We start from the raw sequence: 14,689 nt of genomic DNA, 5'->3' as shown, positions 1-14,689 counted from the left end.
CGGATAGTGGCTAGAAGCAAAAAGTAAACTAAGCATGGGGGGTGCTGTAACACCCAGTCCAGCACTTAGTATCGTACCACACTTTACATATACTATCCCACTCCTGACACGCTCATGACCTGTGCCAATGCGCAAAAGCTGGATCCTCCACACCTCGCCATTGCACTAGTTCATTAACTGTATCTCCGTGTATACACACACCCGAACAATCGGCCCCAGAATCTTCTTCCCCAGATCCCCAGTAGCAACCCACCCGCCTCCACAATTTTCGCATACAAGTGCGACCGGCGGCAGAACAAGCGCCGAAGGATAGCCAACACCCAAGAGTTTGCCGTTGCCGTTGCGTGGTGTTAAGCCTGATTGCGGGTGCCCAGCGCTGCAGGCCAAGCGTTTGTGGCTGCGCCTGTGCCGACGAACATGGGGGGGGAGAGCTGGAGTTACTACAGGTCGCTCTGGCCACAGGTAGCACGACTAGCAGTGCGGGGAAAACGCGGAGGGCTGGGGGAGGGAGCTGAAGCAATGTATGCCAATGCTTGCCAAGTTTTTGTGATAGGGAATTGGGAAACGCAGCGAGGGACCGGTGTGTTCAAATATGTGGGTTGCACATTTGCCCCCCCTTCCCACCGTCCAGCTATATAGTACTTTGATCTTCCCCCAGCTTCCCACCTCTTGTTTTTTCTTCTCTTCTACTACTGCTGCTACTCTATTTTTCCCTCTAATCCCCAATTTTCTTCGAAGTAAATTGGAAGGATTGGAAAGAGGTTAAGCAACTATGGCAGAGAAACAACACCCACCTGTCGAGCCCACCGACGAAAAACCAGCAATCATATCGCACATTGACGACAAGTCTGAAATCGGGACTGAGAAACATGCATCGGCAGCTGCAGATTACACGGGTGCGGAGCGCAAGAGTGATCCAGAGGAGATTGCGTTGGTGAAGAAGATCGATTGGAGACTCATGGTACGTCCCCTTACCCTCTATCTTGCTTTTCCAGCGCAAAAAACCGGAGGAGAAAGTATACTAATCCCGAGTGCAAAAACAGCCAACACTAATGGTCATGTACTTCCTCAACTACGTCGATCGCAACGCAATCGCGCAGGCACGACTGAATAATCTCGAGGAGGACCTGGGTATGACGGGCGTACAGTTTAATACTTGTGTTAGCATGTTAGTAATCCCCCCTCCCCCTTCCTCATAACACCTCTCCGCCTCCGTGAAGGAAAAACGAAAAGGAAACGGAATACTGATGATGAAAATTAGTCTCTTCGTCGGCTACGTCCTCATGCAAATCCCCTCCAACATGCTCATCACTCGCATCAAACCCGGCATTTACATGAGCAGCTGGATGTTCATCTGGGCCATCGTCTCCGCATGCACCGCACTCGTCCAGAACTTTGGAGGTTTGGTTGCGTGTCGGTTTTTTCTGGGGATTACTGAGGCACCGTAAGCCTTCCCACGCTTTGTTATGTGAATTGCTCCGTTCTGACAGTAAGCTAGGTTCTACCCAGGAGCTACGTATATGCTTTCAATCTTCTACACAAGGAGAGAAGTAGCAACGCGGATTGCGTTGTTGTACTGCGCGCAGATTCTAGCGACGGGGTTGAGCGGGTTGATTGCTGCGGGTGTGTTCCAGATGGATGGGCTGAGGGGGATTGCGGGATGGAGGTGGTTGTTTATTATGTAAGTTCTCCCCGTCTTTTCTTCGTTTTGTATACGTTGGAAATGGGGGTTATTAACAGATAGGTAGTGAGGGCGCGGTAACGGCTTTCGTGGCCATCTTCGGCTTCTTTATGCTGCCTAATACGCCACTGACGACGCGCTGGTTATCTCCGCGCGAGAGAGAATTGGCACATGCACGTATGGAGCGTGACCGCATTGGCGATTCTACGGAGGATGTGAGCATGATGGATGGACTTAAGCAGGCATGCAGGGACCCGCGGACGTGGCTCTTCTGCTTGATGCAGAATTTCCATCTCAGCGCTTGCTCGTTCAATTCTTTCTTCCCGACGTAAGTCCTACTTCTTCCCCTCTCCTCACGAAAAAGAAACCGTTTTTCTGACGGCAATACTCTAGCGTCGTCAAAACCCTCGGCTTCAGCACCACAATCACCCTTGTCCTTACCTGCCCACCTTTCCTCTTTGCAGGCGCAGCCGGTATCGCCACGGGCTGGAGCTCCGGTCGCATGCACGAACGCACTTGGCACATTACCTGCGGTCTGCTCGTCGCAGTCGTGGGTTTCGTCATTGCCGCCAGCACACTCAACACAGCTGGACGGTACATTGCCTGCTTCATCTTCCCCGTCGGCGCCTACTCTGTTAATTCTGTCATTATCGGATGGGCTTCTTCGACACTCAGCCAGACAAAGGAGAAGAAAGCTGTAAGTTTCTATATCCCTCTTTTCTTCGCCTTTTTTTTTTTGGATATGCATCCAACTAACTGATGCTTAGGTTGTACTTGCCATGACAAACGTCGGAGGCCAAATTGGTTACATCTACGGTGCCTATCTCTGGCCTGAGACAGATAAGCCGCGGTATGGCATCGGATTTGGTGCATCCGCAGGCTTTGCGCTACTTTCTATTGTGTGTGCGTGGATTATCCGCGCTATGCTTATCAAGGAGAATAAGAGATTGAGGCAGTCGACGAATGAGCGGATTATGTTGTACGGATACTGAGACCGGAAGGCGGTTGATTGGAGAGTTAGTCTTACAATTGAATGATGTTTTGGATTTTCTGCAAATAACAGAATACATGTCATTAGTAAACATGCGAAACTTAATTTGAACGACTGTCGTGTGATGAGCACTGTCATCAGCCTTTTCTTTACCAATTGTTTGATGCAACAAAAACCAGAAACCTAAGGTCCTAGATTCTCAATCACCAGCCAAACTAGCTGATCTTGATTTCCCTCCTCAATACTCCTCGTGTCAACCGCTCCCGCTTTGCCCTTTCGGGTCGCATTCCTAGCCTCGCGCCACTCCTTCCTCGCCTCACGCCACTCCTTTCTCGCCGCCAGTTTCTCCTTTCTCAACCCCTTCCTCTTCTCCTTGTACGCCTTCTTCTGCTCCTTCCACTCCTTGCTCTTCTTCGCTTTGCCCTTGCCTTTTGCACCGGAAGCCGCGCGGAGCTCCCTCTTGCGCTGGCGATGCTGCTTCTTTAGTTCGCGACTGCGTTTCTTCACGTCACGCATCGCAGCGCGTTTAGACTGTTTGGCTGCGAGTCTGCTCGCGAGTTTCTGCTTGTCTTGTTCGAGCTTGTTGATGGCAGAGGCACGTTCACGTGATATCTCTTCAGGCGTCTTGGTGCCTTTTGCGGCGCTTTCTGCAGCCTTTTCTTCGATAGAGTGTAGTCGTTTGGAAAAGGTGCTTTCGGCATCATAAAACTCTTCATCGTCTGAGTCGCTGTCGGAATCAGAGTCGGAGCTATCTGAGGAGAGCGAGGATGCGTCCGAGTCCGAGTCCGAGTCCGAGTCGTCCACATACTTTTCCTTGCCCTTCCCCTTTTCCCTCTCTACGTAATCTGTTTGAATCTTGTGATCACCAGGTACGATACCAGTTTCTTGACCAGACGGAAGCTGATATGATGGCGGTCGATCATCGTGTGCCTGCCCATAGGTGGTAGGCCTAGGAATGCCCTGCTGTCGGGAGTTGCTGCCGCTCGCCGTTCGTCCAATATCTGTGCCCAATCTGCTCGCACGCTGTCCAAATTGCATTCCCAAATCGCCCATCATCTTGCCAAACTCCTCTCCAATCTTTCCAATCTCTTTGCCTACTTCTGCCCATTCTTTGCCAATGGAGTAGTCCCCTTGTCGTGATGGCCCCGCTGCACCACAGTGTCCACGACCGCGCCTGAAATGCGGCCCATTTCCAGCGCCGCCAAAAGGCCCTCGACCTGGACGCCCAAAGGGTGCATTACCAAAGCCACCAAGCGGTGCATTGCCAGATGCTCCAAATAGTCCACGCCCTGGTGCGCCAAACGGTGACCAATTTCCTACCGGGCCGCCAGGTTGCTGGCCATGCCCGTAATGAGCTTCTTCCGATGTTGTCGGAACTGAATGTGGTGGGTCGTCGTATGTGTTTACAGGAGCTGTTTGACGAGAGAAGCGTTCGCCCATTTCGTGCAGCTTGTACATGTGCTCACTTGGCGATGGCAGCTTCTCGGTATTTAGCGGCTCGATCCATGGAGTCAATCTTTGCGCGCGTGTAGCAGCAGATCTAGGCTCTTCTAAGAGACGGCTAGTAACTGCAGCCCGTTGCCCTGGTCCTGAAGGAATAGGCAGAGTTGCAAGAATCGCTGCTTCACTGCGGAATGACACTCTCAAGCCCCGTGGAGCAAAAAACGCCTCATTGGCTCCTCTGATATACTGACTGACAAGGCTCGAAGATTCGTTTCCGTAGGTTGATTCACGTAGTAGATCAGCGGCTGTTGTGTTGGTCGATCTGAGCAGGACATTGAGACCACGCAAGAAGTTCAAGAATTGGTCTGGGTCGACCCCATGTCCATGCAGTGTTTGGGTGTATGCGCACAGGAACTGCTCATGCTCCCCAGAAGGCCTACCAGAACCTCCCTCGCCAGGGATAGCAATGATCCTATTTAGATGTGGCGCATAGCGTGCAGCGGGATTGGGTTGGTGGCGAGTAAACTCCAAAGCCTGGGTAAGCATAGCAGAAGCTAAGTCATTGGGAGTCTGAGGTGAACGGAACTCGCTACCCATGCGCCCAACTGGGATGTTCTCTGTGGAGCTGACCTGCTGGACGGGAACACTGGTGGCCTTGTCGCTCCTATGGTTTGCATAGTCTGGAGCATGTTCCTGTTCACTCGCGGGGTCCGTCTGCTCTCCTCTGATTCTGTACTCCCAAATCTCAAGCTCATTGGGTCCTTCGTTATGGGTAATTCGATGGGCTTCGATTTGGTTTGGATCTACAGGGGCAATGCCACTGCGTGCATCGTGAAAAGCCTGATGTCTCGCGTCATCGTAGGATGGTGGCAGGTCATCATATTGGGGGCCTCCTGGGCTATGTGTAGGCGTGGGCTCAAATTCATTATCTGAAGAATCGGCAACAGATGTAGCGCTCGGGGTGAATACCACGTTCGACTGGGACGATACGGATGGAGGGGATGGGTGTGATGGCAAGTTTGGATCGGCGTGGTATGAAGGGGGCCCAGCCATGACGAATTATGTAATGATGTTTGCAGGAGCAAATTCGAGAAGGATGGAGACTCTGAATGATGAAGCTGGCCCTATACGTCTAATATGCCTGATGTTGGTAGGACATGCACAGCCGTCAAACTGCTGCCTTGAGATGAGGGCACCGTCCAATTGCAACGTGGAAATGGACTCTGATCCCGGGCTGAGCAGTCAGTTAGCCAGACAAAGCAATTTGATTTGTTGAGAAGATGGTGTCATTACGAGGCCGCAAGAGTACATGCGCAGCAGCATCGCTTGCACTTGTGTTCATAATACTACTAGGTGGGCTGTGAAGCGGGGCAGAGCGCCACACCGCGCGTTGATGCGTCCAGGTGGCGGTGTAGCCAGAACTTTGGTTGAACCGCATGGTCACCGATTGCGATCACGGCGGGCCGTTGGACAGTGCACGTATACGTACGGCACACGTGCGTGTAATAGTACTGAAAGTGGAAGATTACTTTTCTGTGCGAGCGAGTGAGAAGCCAGAACATAGGCGGTACGGGATCGTACCGGCCCTATACTAAAACCTGGTAATGCAATGCCACGGTGTATGACCCCACTCGCGGTGTCGAAGATGGTATCACGACATCGATACTCCCTGAATGTTGCTTTGCAAACCTTTGCCTATTCGATTCTCTGCATCAAACTCACCATATGCGTGCTGCATCCTGCGCATACTATCTGCGGTGAAACGTAACCAAAAGAAGCGTAAAGAAACCAAAACAACGGCAGTACACTGTACATACTACATACATAACGCTGAAACACTAGCAACATGGGGAAAAGTGGCACAGTTGCCGTCATAGGACTAGGTGAGATGGTATCCCGCGGTCTGTACCAAGAATCCTACTGACTCGGCTACGTAGGACCAGCGGGCCTTGTAGCGCTGAAGAATCTCAAGGAGGAAGGGTTTGAAGCTGTCGGATTCGATCGAAATAGCTACATCGGAGGGTTATGGCAGTATTCAACAGAGGAGCAGACGTCGGTGATGGAGTCCACCATGGTCAACTTCTCCAAGGAGCGCATGTGCTTCACGGACTTTCCGTTTCCCGACCATATTGCCTCGCATCCTACTGCAGCCCAGGTGCAGCAGTACCTGGTAGCCTACGCCGCCCACTTCCAGCTCGAAGCCTCGATTCGGCTCAATACCCACATTGCCCCGATTACGTTTGACCAAGAACGACAAAAGTGGATCGTACAGGTCCAAGGGGAGGATACACAATACTTTGACAAGGTAGTCATAGCTACTGGCGGCATGGTTAGCAAGGCACATATGCCAACGGTCGAGGGCATGGGCAAGTTTGCTGGTATAAGTATACACTCGCAAGCATTTAAGCGACCAAGCGACTATAAGGGGAGGAGAGTCATGGTCGTCGGGTTTAGCAACAGCGCGGCAGATACAGCAACCCAACTGGCTGGCATTGCAGATAAAGTTTACATTGCGCACCGTCATGGGGCAAGAGTTGTAGGTCCACCTTGGCATGCCTGGGGCCGAGAAGATCTTTGGACTAACCGTATCATGACAGCTACCACGACACATCAACGGCGTCGCCATAGACCATACACACAGCCTTCGTCTCTTCAAGTTCCAAAGCCTCATGACCAAGTACTTTCCAAAGTTCAGTGATAAGCCGTTCGATAGGTTGATCAAGAGAATACAAGACAAGAGTTTTCATGTTCGCCCCGAATGGCGATTCGAGCCGGCGGGCAAGGTACCCATCGTATCCGACAGCCTAGTTCCCTGCCTAGAAGAAGGCAGTGTTTCATCTGTTGCAGGGGTAAAGCGAATTGTGTCAGAGACAAAGGTAGAGCTCGACGACGGAAGCAGCATCGATGTCGATGTCATAGTTTGGTGCACAGGGTACAAGTCCGACTTTAGCATTATTGAACCAAAGTTTGATCCCACGTGTCGTCCACAGCGGTGGCTGGATGCACCCGGGTCAAACGGCAAGTCGCTATTTCGGCTCTACCACAACGTCTTTTCAGTGGAGAAACCAGATAGTCTGGCGTTCCTAGGAAACGTGCAGATAACAATTGCGAATTTCCAGCAGTTTGACCTGGCCACCATGGCCATTGCGCAGGTTTGGGCAAACAAGTCACAGCTACCCCCTCGCGACGCGATGATTGCTACAGTAGAAAAGGAGCACGAATGGCTCATTGACCTGGCACGGCGCACCCCAAACGTATCACCAGGTCACTGCAATATGGGTGTGTGGATACGAGCCATGGACCATCTCGCCGGGACAGGAGTCAATGAGTATCTGGGCTACGGGCCCAAGGGCTGGGGGTTCCGGCTCAGAGAGCCAAAGTACAGCAACCTCTTGACGGGAGGCATCTGGAGCCCACACATCCACCGTGTTTTCGATGGCAAGAGGAAGCGTTGGGATGGTGCCAAGGAGACGATCATCCAGACCAACAGGAGAGTTCGCGAGTCGAAGCGGACAAAGGGGGGAGCTGCTTGAGCCCGCTGCGCTCGCAGATTATGTAATTTCGTTGGTGCATGAGGCGAAGCTGTATATATTAAGTAGTACCAGTTGTATGTGCATAATAGTAGTAAGTTGGGTGTGGTTCTTGTTCGCGAAGATGCTAGGGAGTGCTCGAATGTTCCTTTCTGGACAGCTTCCCCACCATGACGCGATGGTCCGCGGCGAACGAGGCAGGCAGACAGCGACTCTGACCACCACGCTAGAATGGTCTCATACGGTATAACTCTTCCAACATTGCCATCAAGACACGACACGACACGACTTTGTATTCGTTCGCATAACTAGTGGAAATCTGACAAGCGTGGCGGTCATTACACAAGGTCGCAGCTTGGCCAATCACAGCACAGACTTCTGGGCAACGCATCTGGCGCACAGCGCAACAGACATATCATTTCGATTTGTTTCCACGCGCAACCCCGCAAAACATTGAAACACATCAATTTCCCCCAAGACTGATAGACGCTTCTTGTCTGTCGCCTGTCCGAAGAAAAACAACACCATCGCCGACCGACACACACGAACAGTCGAATTGCCTGGGAAACACGCAACAACCATATCCAACATGGCGACACAGACACTGCACGGCTCCTGTGCATGCGGACGGAACCGCTATGTAATTGAGATACCAGCACAGCAAGTGCGCCAAGCCGAGCTGAGATACGACAATACTCCAGCATCGCGTAAGTACTAGATATATGCATGCCTGCTACACGCGGGCATGCTCCGAACCATCACAGTGTTGTCGCTAACAAAGCCTGATAACTACAGGATACCATGCTGCCAACCCTCTTACTCTCTGGCTGCGCGTGCCTTTGCCATGGTACACATCGGCTACATTCGCCCAATTCCCCGACGAGACACGACTGAGTATCAAGCGCAACTTCGAATCTCCCTTTGCATCCCACACCCGCCGCCAGTTCTGCGGATACTGCGGCACCCAGCTGTCATCGTGGAATGAGCGCACACGCGATGAGGCCGAACACATCTCCCTGACAGTCGGCAGCCTGTTGGACGAGGACCAGGAACTGCTGGGCGACCTCGGCTTCATCCCCAGCAGTGACAGTAGCGACGACGAGGGCATGTCATCCGCTGCCCCCTCCCGTCCAACCTCTTCGCGCACCGTCGTCCGCTCGGATCCCCAGTCTCGCGGCGCTCCCTGGTTCGAGGAGATTGTACGCAACACTCGCCTTGGACGCTTCAAGCAGCAGCGCGGTGCACACACGGACAGCGGCGTCCACGTCGAATGGGAAGTCACGGAATGGACTGAAGGCGATGGCCTCGATCTCGACGACGAGGGTAGCGCCACGCCCAGCAAGCGCAAGATTGGCGACATCGATGACGCTGAAGACATGGAGATGCGCACCGCGTAAAATCTCGCCTTCTTTCATTTTCACCTACGGTATGACTTTGACTTGACATTCACAACGACAATAGATTTGGCGCCGCTCACGCCTCACGGGACGAGACAATTAGTAATCATCGGTCCTCTGGCAGGGCGACATGGGCTTGGAGTTTGCAGGTGCGTTCTTTTGTGTATACCATTATGTGAATACAGTATGGCGCATGTCACTCTGCCCTGTTTGTAACATGACCATTTCCTTCTCAGATGCATGAATCTATTCACTTTCCTTCATTCCAATTCTTGCATGCACACCTCATCTCTTGAGTCCAATTTCATCGCACCACCAATATGTCTTCACTTCTTTTTGGCATCTAGGCCTTTGGCATTGGACATGCCGTCTTGGAAAGCCAATCAAACCCATCCGAGCGTAAGAGGGACACGCGGGGGTGGCTCGGCACGAATGTCTCTCGCTAGCGCACAGCGACTCACAACTTCATTGACAACACGGTGCATCGTTGCATAGAGACGAGTGAACGCTGCTCAGACTCTTGTGGAAAGAGATCTCATAGGTTGACAAGATGGCTTCGTTGTCCAGGCGCCTCTTTGTTCAACATTCGCAGTGGGAGGCCTTGCTAATATATCATGAACATTACTTATCTCGCCTTACTTCATTCTGTTATTCGACCAGCCTCTGCATCGAAAAAGAAGCGCTTCCATTCTCCCGGGTATGGAGCACAAGTCCCACTCATTGGTTCCCACATGGTTTGTACCTGCAACACACAAGGGTTGATTATCTACACCCTGGGATCGACTATCTGCACCCTGCAATGTTCCCGGCATAGTCCGTTTTCTTATCAGTCCCGGGCAACATAACACGATTAGTCTCACCAACCCGCATGCGTCGTTCCACTCCCTGGCTTCAATGCCGACATAGATTTTTCTCTAGTATGGATGTGCTCCTCGGGTATCGTCCTAACCTGGCCGCTTTTTCTGCCGTCATTCTTGGAGCATGCCAGCATTATATGGGGCGTAAATGCAACAGCATCTAGCTGCTGCTGCCACTATCAGATTGCTTAGCATATGTATTTACGTGAAGGGGTCATAAGTGTTTTGCAATCTGATAGATAGACGCGTCCGGGTCCACTGCCTTCAGTGCCGCCGGTGAATATCGAAGAGCACAAGGACGAACTTTTTGCTTTTTCCTTTCATCCTACACAGCCAGTGTTGCCTGCCTGCCGGCCGACCATCAGCATGGATTTGGAGAAGAAATTGTCGTCAGAAAAGCCAGTGTCAGTGGACGTGGATGAGGCAGCAGGTGTAACTGAGGTGTTGAACGCCTCTGGACACAAGCAAGAACTTGAGCGCAACTTTAGTTTGCTCAATCTCTGCGCGATTGGTATCACAACTGGCAATGTTTGGGCTGCGTTGGGAGGCTCCATTGTATATTGATCCTGTCTCCTTTCTCTAAAAGTTCCAAACCCGCGAATTCTGCTGACTTGCCTTAGGTGATTGCGCTCTACAATGGCGGTCCTGCTGGCGTCATTTACGAGTTCATTACTGTATCATGCTTCTACTTCATGATTGCGGCATGCATTGCAGAAATGGCATCTTCTATTCCTTCCTCGGCAGGCGTATATCACTGGGCGAGTGTAACAGGCGGTGTGAAATTCGGCAAGGTTATAGGTTTCTATGCTGGATGGTACGTACAGTGGAAAATACCAGACGGGGGAGAAGTTAACTCGCCCCAGGTGGAATGTGTTGGGCTGGATCTTTGGCACAGCATCCATAACCTCAATCCTCTCGACCCAGATCATTTCCATGTACGGCCTATTCCACTCAGGTTATGCCTATGAGCGCTGGCACGTTTTCATCGTGTATCTCATCATAACTTGGCTTTCTTGCGCCATCGTCATGTTCGCAAATCGCGCCCTCCCGAAACTGACCAACATCGGCCTCTTCTTCATCCTCATGGGTGTCTTCATCACCATCATGGTATGCGCAATCATGCCAAGCCAGACGGGCAAAGGATACGCGAGCAGCGAGTTTGTATGGCAACAATGGTCGAATCAAACAGGTTGGAGCAGTGACGGCTTCGTCTTTTGTGCGGGAATGCTGAATGGAGCTTTTGCCGTTGGTACACCGTGAGTACACCACCTTGCTTACATTTCCTTGACATGCTAACAATCTTCTCACAGCGACTGCGTATCCCATCTCGCCGAAGAGCTTCCCCGCCCACGCACCAACATACCCAAAGCAATCCTCGCCCAATACACAGTCGGCTTCATAACCGCCTTCCTCTACCTCGTCGCAATCTTCTACTCAGTAAACGACCTCGACACCCTCTTCTCTAACCCCTGGCCCTTCCCCCTCGCCGAACTCTACCGCCAAGCCACAAACTCGCACGGCGGCTCCCTCGGCCTCCTCATTGTCATCTTCCTCCCCACCTTTTGCACAAATATCGGCTGCTACATCACTAGTGGCCGCATGCTCTGGACCCTCGGCCGCGACGACGCTACACCTTTCAGCCACTGGGTTGGCAAAGTCGACGCAAAATGGGAGAACCCATTCAACGCAACGCTAGCTTGCGGGCTCATCAACACCGTCCTAGGCTGCATCTACATCGGCAGCAGCACCGCCTTCAACGCCTTCGTCGGCTCTTTTAGCATACTCTGCTCCCTCTCCTACCTCGCCTTCCTCGTCCCTAACATCCTCTCCCGCCGCAAACGCGTAGTCAAGGGCCCTTTTACAATGTCCGACCCTGTATTTTATACCGTAGCTTGTCTGGCGAGCTCGTACATGGTTGTTTGGATCCCAATCTACTGTTTCCCGTTTGCGAAGCCGTTTAATTATACCACCATGAATTATACGAGTGCGTTGACGGGTGGGGTGACGATTTTGCTGGGCGGCTGGTATTTGTGGATTAGGAACAAGGGGTATGTGGGGCCGAGGCGGTTGGTGGAGAGTTTGCAGAATGGAGAGGTGCCGGGGTTGGAGGGGGATGAGAAGATGTGATGGGAATTGAAATGGGGTAGGGTTTGAGGAAAATGGAGAGTTGTGTTCTTGATGATATTTTGTAGCTGTTGCTTTAATCTGACTCTTGATTATACAAAGGTTAATGCGGCTTTTGGATCCGGTGTCCGATGAATGTCTATCACTAGGCATATAAAGCAAGGAATCCGTAGATCGGGAATACATATCCAGAACATTTAGCAAGGCAATTAGTGATTCAATAAGGCGGATGAAGAGCAATGTAGTTGACATAACCTCTCTGGATTAAAGTTTTGGCACACTATCCCGGAATATAGCTCCAGCTGGTATCTGCCGATGAGCTTTACGAGGATATGTTTGAACTCCACAGTGCTGTTTGTATTGATCGCCGATGAAATGGGTATAATTATATCAGGAATAGCATACCGTTTAGCCTGCAATGCAGTTCAAAGGACTTTTCGGCTGAGTCTTTTCCGTTTTCTAACGGAAACGAGATGAATCTCGCATATAGCTAGGAAGGCTGTGGTTTTGTACAAGGAGGTTGGTGCGATTATGAGTAGCCAAGCACTCGTGATGCTTCTTCAGCGAACACTTGATATTTTTTTTAAGAATTGTTACCACTAGGAATTACCAAGAACAAGCGCATTCAAAGACACTTCTAAAAAAAATGATGTCTCTATTCCATCTACCAGCACACGAGATGTACAAGATGCTAGCAAACAAAACTCCCAAAAATTCTACACCCCATACACATCCTCATCGAAAAACACCAACACCGCTTCACTCCCCCTCACACTAACCACTCCATCTTCGACAACCTCAATATCCATCTCCCCCACCACCTCCCCCTGCGGAAACGACTGCCCCGCCCACGTCGTCACCTTACTATCCTTACTATCCACAAACGGCGCCGTCATCCTCTTCACCCTCACAACCCCCTTACCCTCCTCCTCCTCATCCTCCAGTACACCCTCCAACCCAACCTTGACCGTAAAATCCCCCGTAGAATTAGCATAGTACGGATTCATATTCACCAGCGCAACCTTCGCCACCTTATCTGCCACATAAAACGCATACGCCGCAAACCGTTCTCCGTCCACCCCCTCGGGCGCCTCAAGCGCCCTCACTTGCGTCCCAGCCACCGCAAACGCCTCCGCCATGAACAGCTGTGCGAGGAACGACGGAAGCGTCCGCGCAGGCCCCCTAAGCTCGCTATCCCGTGGATAAAGCATCGAATACGTGCTAAATCCGGGACTCCCATTTTTGCCGGGCGTATTAACCTGCTCGTTAGACTGCAGCGCAAGCGTAGCACCCTGGTGCAGGAACGTCGAAGTCGCATTTCGTGTAGCGTACAGCAATTCAGAGTCTACGACCCAGAGGGCCTGGGCGAATGTGTCGGTGACGTTGGGGGCGCCGGAACACGAGACTGAGTTGAATTCACCAATGTTCCAGCTGCTGTTTGCATTTAGGGCAGCAAGGGCGGACGGGTAGATTTCCGAGTCGCAGTAGCGGGTCAGCTCGGTGTGGTTGAGGATGTTTTTGATGGTGGCGAGGACGGCGCGCTTGGGGTCGCAGGTCGAGAAGGCGTAGGAGTGGATGGAGTAAGTGTCAACTTGGTGGGCGGAGTTTATACCTGCGGGAATGAGGGCGGCGGGGCGGACTTCGAGGCCTGACTTGTCGGTTGTGGCGGAGGAGGCCCACCAGCGGTCTTGGGGGAGGGCTGAGGTGTTTAGAGTGTTTACTGCTGTGTCTATGCTCGCAGTGTATTCCTTCCATTGCTTCACGTAAGCTTGGGTAGAAAGATTCCATCGGTTCCTGTTGTAGTTGGTGGGTTCGTTGCCGAGTTCAAGGTAGGCGACCTTGTCGGGTTGATATGTCAATGATGCGACAGCCAGGCCCGTGGCAATATCTAGACTTTCGTTGCCAAAGTTGAGCGTAGATACGAACTTCGTTCCTTCGGGAAAATTGGACCAGCTCTTGTAGTATCCAGGTCCGACTGTCGTCCGCCAAACTCCCCCAGCTGGGCTAGTCGTACGCACCACGTCGCCCCCCTTAGGATCAAATATCATACTGTCCATGGTGATGCCGCCAGGACGTATGACTGGATGCCCTCCATGCTCATGAATTCTGTCCAGTGCCTTGAATGTAAGCTGATTCGGATTGGTAGCATTTCCGAAAAAGTCGACCCAGAATGCAGGCTCGAAGGAGAATGAAGCAAAAGAATTTGTGTGTGGAATTGAAGCCCCTGCTGCCGTCTTTGGAATAATCAAACTCGAAGTCTGTGTATTGTCCTTGGTAGGTAATGTGTAGGCAGTGGTTACTGCAATTGAGACGGCAGCAATCCTCAGGTAGGCCATGGCGAGAATGCGTAAACTTGGATTACGTTGTCCTTCTCGTTGCGACAATGTAGTAAAGACATTATGGCAATTGTTATACTTTGTACCCGTACACAGAAGACATAACGTCACAGCAATACAATAGTATTGCTGTTTACCGAAACGGGCGATATCATGCCGACGGCCGTGAAATACCCCATTACGCCGGCGTCGACACGGAAAAATTAGTCGCGGATTTAAGGTGAGAAAGCGATGCTGTGGGGGAGCCCGTGGGGAAGGCTAGTGGATCGTCACGGCTGGCTTTTTCGCGGGGAACAGACATGATCATACCATCGGGTAGGTAGCTGAATT

General features: G+C 51.7%; 6 protein-coding genes across 6 annotated transcripts; 4 read left to right on the top strand and 2 right to left on the bottom strand.

The window, feature by feature from the left end:
- Positions 1–644: 644 nt before the first annotated feature.
- COCSADRAFT_252077 (uncharacterized protein) lies at positions 645–2,764 on the top strand. The gene is made up of 7 exons (XM_007706458.1): positions 645–961; positions 1,044–1,168; positions 1,262–1,444; positions 1,499–1,681; positions 1,749–2,009; positions 2,075–2,378; positions 2,449–2,764. Exons 1-7 carry the CDS (start codon positions 773–775, stop codon positions 2,671–2,673), a joined length of 1,470 nt encoding a protein of 489 aa, XP_007704648.1. The 5' UTR covers positions 645–772; the 3' UTR covers positions 2,674–2,764.
- Positions 2,765–3,674: 910 nt separating this feature from the next.
- Positions 3,675–5,168, bottom strand: COCSADRAFT_46766 (uncharacterized protein; the record flags this gene model as incomplete). The annotated part of the gene is made up of 1 exon (XM_007706349.1): positions 3,675–5,168. A coding segment is annotated over one exon (1,494 nt), but the record flags the coding sequence as incomplete, so codon positions are not given.
- Positions 5,169–5,788: 620 nt separating this feature from the next.
- On the top strand, positions 5,789–7,778 carry COCSADRAFT_40805 (uncharacterized protein). The gene is made up of 3 exons (XM_007706303.1): positions 5,789–5,998; positions 6,053–6,651; positions 6,713–7,778. The coding sequence occupies exons 1-3, from the start codon at positions 5,962–5,964 to the stop codon at positions 7,646–7,648; spliced, it is 1,572 nt and encodes a 523-aa protein (XP_007704493.1). The 5' UTR covers positions 5,789–5,961; the 3' UTR covers positions 7,649–7,778.
- Positions 7,779–7,941: 163 nt separating this feature from the next.
- On the top strand, positions 7,942–9,317 carry COCSADRAFT_252071 (uncharacterized protein). The gene is made up of 2 exons (XM_007706457.1): positions 7,942–8,352; positions 8,441–9,317. The coding sequence occupies exons 1-2, from the start codon at positions 8,235–8,237 to the stop codon at positions 9,040–9,042; spliced, it is 720 nt and encodes a 239-aa protein (XP_007704647.1). The 5' UTR covers positions 7,942–8,234; the 3' UTR covers positions 9,043–9,317.
- An 806-nt stretch (positions 9,318–10,123) lies between these two features.
- Positions 10,124–12,261, top strand: COCSADRAFT_152048 (uncharacterized protein). The gene is made up of 4 exons (XM_007706456.1): positions 10,124–10,454; positions 10,520–10,713; positions 10,763–11,155; positions 11,210–12,261. The coding sequence occupies exons 1-4, from the start codon at positions 10,266–10,268 to the stop codon at positions 12,024–12,026; spliced, it is 1,593 nt and encodes a 530-aa protein (XP_007704646.1). The 5' UTR covers positions 10,124–10,265; the 3' UTR covers positions 12,027–12,261.
- A 358-nt stretch (positions 12,262–12,619) lies between these two features.
- On the bottom strand, positions 12,620–14,631 carry COCSADRAFT_252043 (glycoside hydrolase family 79 protein). The gene has a single exon (XM_007706455.1). It carries the CDS (start codon positions 14,357–14,359, stop codon positions 12,740–12,742), a length of 1,620 nt encoding a protein of 539 aa, XP_007704645.1. The 5' UTR covers positions 14,360–14,631; the 3' UTR covers positions 12,620–12,739.
- Between the last annotated feature and the right edge of the window lie 58 nt (positions 14,632–14,689).

Source organism: Bipolaris sorokiniana, assembly GCF_000338995.1.
Source record: "Bipolaris sorokiniana ND90Pr unplaced genomic scaffold COCSAscaffold_16, whole genome shotgun sequence".
In the NCBI taxonomy this organism is placed as follows: domain Eukaryota; kingdom Fungi; phylum Ascomycota; class Dothideomycetes; order Pleosporales; family Pleosporaceae; genus Bipolaris; species Bipolaris sorokiniana.
Note: the sequence above shows the minus strand (reverse complement) of the source record. Positions and strands in the feature narration are given on the sequence as shown.